At 47.0% G+C, this 9428-nt stretch overlaps 1 protein-coding gene across 1 annotated transcript; it reads right to left on the bottom strand.

Moving 5' to 3' along the window:
- Window positions 1-4881: 4881 nt before the first annotated feature.
- LOC103181909 (small integral membrane protein 24) lies at window positions 4882-9428 on the bottom strand. Its single transcript, XM_007898689.2, has 4 exons — window positions 9210-9428; window positions 7215-7335; window positions 6691-6720; window positions 4882-4975 (listed from the first exon to the last, which is right to left on the bottom strand). Exons 1-4 carry the CDS (start codon window positions 9271-9273, stop codon window positions 4903-4905), a joined length of 288 nt encoding a protein of 95 aa, XP_007896880.1. The 5' UTR covers window positions 9274-9428; the 3' UTR covers window positions 4882-4902.

A 9428-nucleotide genomic window follows, 5' to 3' on the forward strand; every position in this document is an offset into this window, starting at 1 on the left:
CGCTGGCTCTTTGAAAGAGCTACCCAATCAGTCCCACTCCCCCCACTTTTTTCCCATAACCTTCCAAATTTGTCCTCTTCGAGTACCTATCCAGTTCCCTTTTGAAAGTTGTCACTGAATCTGTTTCCATCACCCTTTCAGATAGATAACAATAATGTAAGATAATCCTTGCGTGTGATATAGTGCCTTATTAAGTCGTCGAGACACCAGGAAGTTACCAGGAAGGATGGCTCAAGACATCATAATGGATCATTTCAGAAACAGCTTGATGCTGTAAGACTGTAAAGCGGGTGTTCGGGAAGGAAGAGAATAGAATTCTTCCTCTAACCCTCTCTAGTAAACTGTTATTCCAGGATCCCTTTGCTCATCGTATGCTTCCAGTGCTGCAAATATTCCTGAACTCTCCGTCTCAACCAGACATTACCGAAGACAAAACCCCCAGGTGTTTTTTTTTAAAACGGAAACAAATCACTTCTTGGCAGTTTGAGAGGAGAAAGCAAAAAATTGGATATTTTCCTCTGTCGATTCGCTTTGCCAAGCAGTAATGTGAGTTCAACAGTGCTTTGGACATATTTCAGACTAGACAGAGTGGCCAAGGCAATGTTTAGCATGTTAGTCAGCTCAAGAGCTGAACAACCTTGTGACTGGAACTTTGCTGCGAAGAAACTTACTGCTCGGAGCCAAGCGCAGCACTGAAATCGCACGAATATTGTCTTGTTGGAAACTATCAATAATAATAATAATAATCCTTGCATTTGATACAAGGCCTTTCACGTTGGGATGAGGTTCACAAGGCGCTTCACGGAGTTTTAACGTGAAGTGCAGCTACTGTGTTACTTTGTAGGTGTACCAAACACAAAGGCTTTTCTGAAATCACCCAGGAATTTGAAAGCTTAGCCTGGACTTCAACAGTGTTTTGAACCGTCACAAACAGGTCACCTATCTCGCTGTTACAGTGTCCTGGAATTCCTCTGATAGACAGAGAGTGCAGCCGTTAGTTAACCTTGGGCCTGTTGGTGACCTTGAGTGATCTTGTAGTGCAGTGGAATATTAATAATAATAATAATAATAATAATAATAGCCCTTGCATTTGATATAGCGCTTTATCAGGACATCTCAAAGCGCTTCACAGTGTATACTCTATACTGTGGATTGACTGTGTATTTTGTGGATAAATATGAGAATTTGGTGGTCAAATAAGGAGATGATGTTAAGTGATTGTGTGTAGGTGGATGTTTCAGATAACCCCAGTCCTATCCTCACACAATGTCTATCAATGGTCATTGTCCAACAGGGAGCAATGGGGAGAGAGATGAGAGCCAGCTGATCTTTTACCTACAAGAGCAGAGGTACTGAAGCTAATTGTTGTGTGTTTCACACAGACACACACACACACAGCACACACCAATGATCAACGCCAAGGCCGTTCTGGTCCGTAGGACTCAGAACCACACCATTGCGCCACATTGATCCATTGGAGAACCCCAAGAGGGAGTTGGTTCGGAATGGACAAGAGCAATGAGGCAAGAAGGAACCCGTCTAAAGGAGGGACAGAGAGAGAGAAAGAGAGAGAGAGAGAGAGAGAGGGAGAGAGAAATAGACAGGATGAACTGGATCTCATCTGTCTTTGCCACCTGACGGTTGGATTTCATGGCTATTTGTGGAACATCGCTATGTGCAAATTGGCTGTCGCGCTCACCCACAACACACACAGTCGCTACCCTTCGCAGTAAATCCTGTGAAGCGCTTTGAGGCGTCCTCCTGATGTGAAAGGCGCCGTCTACGACGAGAAGATTGTTATTACGTTTTATTAATAAAAATAAATGACCCTCGGAGCCCATGAGAAGGAACAAGGGCAGGAAAAAGTGTGCAGCCTAAAGCCCTTTCTTTATAAGACATTAAACTGTAATCGACACAGCTGAACGGGGTGGAAAATATGAATGGTGAGAAAATAGCACATGTGCACAATGGAACATATTTTCCACGAAACTTGTATTTTTTTGGTCCAGAGATGTTTATTTTCTTAAAGGGAAGTAAAGGTCCTCAGGAAGTACTTTGTGTTCTAAGTGATTTCCACTTCCTCCCCCCCCACCACCATCCGCCCCCCACCTCCCCCCCACCACCACCTCCACCCCCTCACTATTGAAACATCTGACAGGATTTACTGTAAAGTGTAGTGACTGTATCTTATGGGTGAACAGAACAGCTAATTTGTGCGTACAGCAACGTCCCAGAAACAGTCACGACAATCTGGGGGATTCTTCTCGCCCAGCGCCGTGGGATCTTTGAAGTCCGCCTGATCAGGCGCAGACGGGACCTCGGTCTAACGTCTCCTCCAAAGGACAGTGCCTCCGACATTGTAGCACTCCGCACCAGCCCCGCTCTGCAGTGTCAGTCTCGGCCGTGCGCCAGGCTGACACTAAACATTGGCGGCCATACTGAAGAAGTCAGTCGCCATTGTATTCGAGAGAGTTGTGAACAGTATTCGAGTTGGGATATTTTTTTATAACTGAAGCACAAGTCTGGCAAAGGAACGCCTTTCATCACAAACCTCTACTGACCCTTGCTGGTCATGTCTACTAAGTGCAGGGGGAACTTTGGCAGCCATGGTTGCTGAATGTTTTCTAATGTGACCTGTTCAGTTCCCCCACCCACCCTTGGAGGTCACAGGATAGCTGAACGACAGCCTCTGCTCAAGTGCGTTGGGAATCCGAATTCCCGTCTCAACAGTCGTTCGAGAAGGATGACGTATTTGCATAACTGGGAAAGGAAAGAGGAACCAATAACGGTTCTTTTTTTGAAACTGTTTTTGAAATTCTCAACTCTGGCTTCGAGAGGCCAATTTACACGGAATAATGTTAGGGAGAGATACAGCCACAAACCTGAGAGCACAGGAGCGTTTTTAAGAGAGCTCCTGGTGCAGGGCCTTTTACGATTGAACGGCAAGCAGGGAACAAAGGAAAACGGGAGTGCGAGGAGGCCACTCAGCCCATCGAGCCTGTTCCTAGGTGTCCAGTTTAGGTGGCACAACTAGGAGCACTCTTTGCTGTGAGATGTGGGTTGTGGGTTCCAGACACACACCGGGACCTCATGTAGTCTTGGCTGACACTCCGGTGGAGCACTGCATTGTTGGAGGTGCCGTCCACCTGAACTGGGCGCAGACAGAACCACATCCGAAGGACGGCACCTCCGACAGTGAGGCGCTTTGTCGTTTGACCAAACCTCTCCTGCTCTGGGGTGTGGCGGAGATTAAGCTTCCCGGCGGATCTGTGTCCACACATTCCTCGCAACATCTGCCGAGCAAAGTCTGCGGGCGGGCTCTCCAGCTGCACAGAACGTTCTGTTTCTGAGGTGGGAAAACCAGAGACCGAAACCGCTAGACGAGTCCCAGTTGGGCCAGCTCCTGACGAGAGGTCCCTCGGTACACAGAGGATGGGAACGGTGGGATTGTTATTTTTGACGTGGATAGATCAAATGCTTTGTTGCAGAAAGAGGAGACTTTAGAGGCAGCAGGTCAAAGGGCTCCAGTTCCTAATGATGTTGTCAACGGACGTATCATTGTTGCAGATGTGCGACTGGGCTGAGAAGTTTGGCTTCAATCCGTCTCGGTCTCGCTCTAAGGACACAGTGTGGGTTTGCTTTGTGCAACACAGCACATCTGTCTCAGTCAGAGCCAGTCCATGTGCGATGCGCTCATGGTACGTGGAAGCTTACAACGACAATAACAATTTGTGTTTGTATAGCACCCCTCAGGCAGGGTAGTGTCCCGGAGCGCTCAACAGTGGCGGAGCGCAACTCCGAGGAGGGGGGGAGTGGGGAGTTGACCCTCAGCTACGGTCGAATAGGAAGGTCTTCAGGCGTGACCTGAAAATGGGGGAAGGAAGGGGCAAGGCGGAGGGATAGAGGAAGAGTGTTCCAGAGTTTTGGGGCTCAAAAGCTCGACCTCCGATGGTGGGGCACAGGGCGCAAGGGACGAGCAGGAGGCCGGTGCCAGTCGAGCGGAGGTGCCGGGTGGTGGATTGGGGAGTGAGAGGTAGGGAGGTGCCAGGGAGTCAAGGGATTTGAACACGAGCGTGAGGATCTTGAAGTCGATCCCACATTGCTGTCATGCCCACCTTCCTTCTTCCTCATCCGTGCAAGATTGCAAAGCCTTCCTTCTTAATGTCCTATCGGCGACGTCTTGTGAAGCTATACAAGACTTCTGTATTTACTAACTATTTTAGCCCCGGTAGGAAGGCTGAGATTATCGCCGCATGCCTATGATCCGTGGATATTCTGGGCCCCGATAATACTAATTATTGATAATAATTAACACTTTACACTTGATGCAGCGTCGTTCGCGTTTTGTAGGCGAATGTGGCAAATCAGGCACGTTTAGAATTACGCTGCACTGGGAGACAGGGAAAGGCTGGGCCACAGTCACTCGTGATTAAACCCACCGGAGAAGCTATCTGATGTCTTCCTGTTACCCGGACTTTGACTTTGACGCGTTCAACAGTAACCAAATCAAGCATTTATTTGTTTATTTGTTTGTTTGCTTGTTTATTTATTTTCTTTCTTTATTTATCGATTTATTTATTTCAACCCATTCGGGATGTTGTTACGTCGCAAAAGATTAACAGCGTCGGAAGTAGGTCGTCAACTCCGCCCGTCATCCCCATTAACATCACAGAAAAAAACAATCGAAGCTGAATCATGGACCGTGTTTGGGCTCCTCATTCATTTTTGCAAAAGAGAGAAGGAGGAATCGCCGCAGTCAACCTACACTATTAAGCGTTGCAGCGGAAAAGACTCTACAGTGCTGGACATCCACAGACTTAAATCAGCTCGGAGGGGAACGAACATAGCATCGAAGGTCGGAGAAAGTGGTGCGGGAGGAGTTGAAGGTGGGAGCGATTTCTCTCACAGTGAAGTGGTTTTGTTGCTGTGCATTCCTTCATCCTCGGGACTCATTCCAAAATTCGAGTTTCCGTACCTGGCATCGGAATCGCAATAACCGTTAGGAAAACGGAATGTCATAATAACAACAACAACAACAACAACACATTACATTTACACGGAGCCTTTCACGTCGGGAGGATGTCCCAAGGCGCTGGACAGTCAGGGATCCACACCCGAGCTGGTGGTTGGGATCAGGAGGGGTGGAGGGCGGGGAGGGTTTGGGGTAGGAGGGTGGCTGAGGGCACGGTTGAAGAGGAGGGTCTTGAGATGGGTCTCGAAGGAAACAATAGAGGGAGAGAGGCGGAGGGACTGTGGGATGCAGTAGAGAGGCTGCTGCACTCTGCCCCTTGAAATGCAATGTTCCACCTTAGTCTGCAACCTCACTGATATGGGATATATTTTCACCAAAACATCCCTCTGTGTCTTTTCCAGGAGAACTGTGTAAAGCCTCGTGAACAATTAACATAGGGTAAGTAATACAACATTGATATTAATATAGTCTAATTTGCAGTGACGTGAATTGCATGCTGTACGTTGAAGGGAACAATAAATGGGGAGAAGGAATTATCAACAGAAGAACTAACAACGGCGAAGACAACTTGCATTTATTTTACCGCCCTTCACAATTTGATATTTTTCGCCCACAAAATATACAGTCGGTTCACTTCACAGTATATTCTGTGAAGGGGCTTTGAGACGTCACAATGGGCGTGATAAGGCGCTGTATCAAATGCAAGGATTATTATTATTATTTCACGTGGAGGGCGTAAATAATAATCTTCGCTTTTGACACATCCCGACCTGGCTCAGTGAGCAGTTTAGTCCATGACGCCCACTCTGCCCGTTGCTGCTATACAACTGTCCACAAGAGGACGTCACAAGACCAGCTGGAAATTGCTCACGAAAGAGCTGGTCAGATCACAGACTCGCTTCAGCATCTCTTTTGTGACCCTGCTGAGATTGGAAACTCAGCGGGCGACATACTGCGGCTTCAAATAAAGTCAAGTGTAGCAAAGTCACACTGAGTTTTGATAAAGTAAAACAGAACCGCAAACTTGCAGGTGCAATAAGGAGGAGACGAAAATAATGGCAGAATTCTACAACTTGTTTCACACCAGGTTTCCTTGCAGTCCTGGACTGCAAAGGACAACACAGGTTAGTTGTCAAAGTTATTGGGCTCTCTTAACAGAGCTAAGTATTTTGCCACCGACTTGCTTTACTGTGGCTCTTCCAAAATCCAATGAACTTGGATCACTTGGATATTAAACTGTTCCAACAATGAATGTCTTTCCTCGAATAATTCAATGAACTGAAGTAAGTGTCGTGCGTCTGTGCGCGTATTAGCATTGTTCTTACTATATTGTCATACTACTGCTATTTTTACAAGGGAACTGAGATTTTGGAGGCGAAGTTAAGCGACATGTCTGTGCTGTCATTTCTCTGCTGAGTCTAAAACGTGATGATTTAACGGCTCGTATCGCTGATAAACCGAAAGTTTTTCATTTGTAAGAACTTCTCGGCCTCAGGCTTTGCCACTGTTAAGTGCTTTGTGATGCCGCTCCTTTTATACAAATGAAAGCTGTTGTTCTTGTTGTTGTATTTTTTTTTAAAAAGAAACGAGTTGCGGTCCTTAACGTCAGGAAAAAAAAAACCGAGTATTTCGAATCTCAGAAAACGACAATAGTGTCGGGCTCAAGACTAGACGTCTTGTAAATGTTAGTGTATAACGACGGAGGAAAACAAACTTACTTTTCGTACACGTTTTCTAGTTCCCCCTTCCTGCAAAAGGAAACTTGGGTAAGTACAGGCCCTGCTGAACTTTCATTGATATACGAGCGGAATCTTACTCCACTGGCTTTGGGGTTCTTAGCTGGTTAAACTCCAAGCAGTTACTCCCCCCCCCCCCCCCACCCCACCCCCCCACCACCCTAACTCACACCCTGGGGGTCCCGCAGGCCTTGGTTCTCGCCAACCCGCACCCAACACTCTCCGGAATTAGCCACGCATTCCCTCCAGGGGGAGAGTGCGCATTCCGTGCCAAACGCAGGGAGATTTTCTTGCGCTGGTGACGTACGTATGTGGAACTCTCAGTATGTGGAAACTCTTCAGCACGGTGATGCTCACACTCCCCACCCCCCCCCACCCCCCACACCCACCCAGGTCGTTGTCAGACTCCGCCACTGTGAATCGCTCCGGGACACTAGCCCTAGCCCGCGTGAAGTTTTACGCGTAACTGTTCAGTGAAGCTGTGAGGTTCAACGACGTCCACTTACTTCTTACAAAGGAGTCTGTTGAGTATCAACATGGAAAAGACAATGAAAATGAACACGATGACAGCGGTCAGTCCAACGAGCCAGGGCTGCCAGACTGCAACTGTGTCAGCTTTTGCTCCACCTACAACACAAAACAAACTACATAAATATATATATACTGTGCGTGTATAACGTGAAAGGGTTTAGGATGATAAGGGTTTAGCTTATTATACTCCCTGATCCCCCACCAACCCACCCGGGAGAGATCATCAGACTATTAACGTCACTGAGCTAACATTTGATGAGTCTCCACAGTCCTTGCTCCAGTTCAATACGTGTCTGCGCTGATAACAAACAGACAATATTCAGAATTTCCTCAGCTATCGCTCAACGTAAACCCACACACACATTTCCTTGAAGCTCCTGTTCATTCCCTTCCTCCCCAGATAAGATATCGGGAGCTAACGATTGGGGGATATGCCCCTGTTTTCTAACAGACGACTTTCCAGGAGGGGATTGGGGCAGAGCGTGCGAAATCGGCCCCACTTTCTCTCGAGAGACCTTGTGTGGAAAAACAATCCCATTTTACTGACGCCGAAGCCTGATAAAAGCGTTATTAAATTTGAACCATGCGTTGTAACCTGAGCAAAGGTGAAGAAGAAAAATAAAAACTAAACACAATAAACATGGGATGAGTATTCCCTTGCGATGAAGTGGTCGGGAAACCAATACCATTCCCATTCAACAGCGACATTATCATGTTTCAGGACAGGCCTGAGTTAGCACAAGAGCCCGTAATTCTAACCCAGGCAGATGGGTCTTGCCCAGCTCCGTGAACTGTCTCCAAGACCTTGTTCCAGATAAAATCCTGCCCCTCCGTTGGGAATATTTGAGATGACTCAATGACGTGATAAGGCGCCGTATCAAATGCAAGGATTATTATTATTATTATATTGTTGTTTGCATGTGGAGAGTGTGAAGTCCAAGCAATAAAGTCTCTGTGACTGAGTCAGAGAGAGGGGGAAAAAACACTCTACGCTGTATACCAGTGCTTCCGGCATTGCTTCCATACCTGTGCAAACTTTGCTCATTGCATTGCAATCCCTGAGAGAGAGAAAATAGTAATAGTAACGGCCACGGAGTGAGTGGCAAATTTTATTTGGGGCATTGTAGGCTTTACAGTAGGCTTTAGGGATCTTTAACATCCATCTAAACAGGCGAACGCCTCAGAAAATATCCTTGACATCTTCTGCGTCTTTCAGTAAAATATTCAAGATATTACGCTTAACTGGAAACACAACATTTCATATTGGAATAGATTCACCCGCACTCGAATCACGCAACTTCACGGTGAAGCGCTTTTGAGATGTCTGGACGACGCGTTAAGTCGCCGTATCCAACGCAAGAATTGTCACTCTCTGTGTTCTAAACAGCAGGTTTCATCTTAAAAAGAAAATGCGTTGCCGTTGCCTTGTAAGATCCTGTACGATATATTTTCATAATAATAATAATCCTTTGCATTCGGGATAGCACCGTATCGCGTCGTCGAGACGTCTCAAAGCGCTTCACAGAGTATACTGTAAAGTGGATTGACTGTATATTTTGTGGGTGAATCGCACACAGCAGTGTCCCACAAACATTCGTGGATTGAGTGACCGAATGATTGTTATATTTGTCTTATTTTGAAGAAGTTATTACCCCCGGAAAGCGATCCGCCAATTGACTAATGATTGGGTTCCTGCTCACTGCTAGGTAAACAGAGGCGAGTGGAGGAAGGAAACTTGGCTAAGGTTTCACCTCGCCCGAGAATCGAACCCAGGTCCTCTTGTTTGCGAGGCGAGTCCTCCAGTGTTACCGATATACGAAAGGACTCCACGTAGCGGAGTTTCTCCATGAAGGAGCTTACTTTCTCCCCACCGCACCCCCCCCACCCCGCACCCCCTCCCCACCCGCCCCGGCCCCACTACCTTAAAGTGAAGTAGAAGCTCCAGAATTTCAACAGGGAACAGCACTTACCACTCTGTGCATGCGCTGCACCCAGTAATAGCAGCAAAAGCAAAGCTGGGGACGTAAAAGCCATTCTCTTCACTGTCTGTAACACGTAGCGCCCAAGGTAACTGATTTACTACGTGATCGTTTAGGACTGTTCTCGGATCAAGGTACAGAGGGCTTGCAGGTAATTGCTCAAGTTAATCAGCTGTGAGACTGCTGATAGGTTTCCCCCAAAATATTTAC

Source organism: Callorhinchus milii, unplaced genomic scaffold, assembly GCF_018977255.1.
Source record: "Callorhinchus milii isolate IMCB2004 unplaced genomic scaffold, IMCB_Cmil_1.0 Scaffold21, whole genome shotgun sequence".
In the NCBI taxonomy this organism is placed as follows: Eukaryota; Metazoa; Chordata; class Chondrichthyes; order Chimaeriformes; family Callorhinchidae; genus Callorhinchus; species Callorhinchus milii.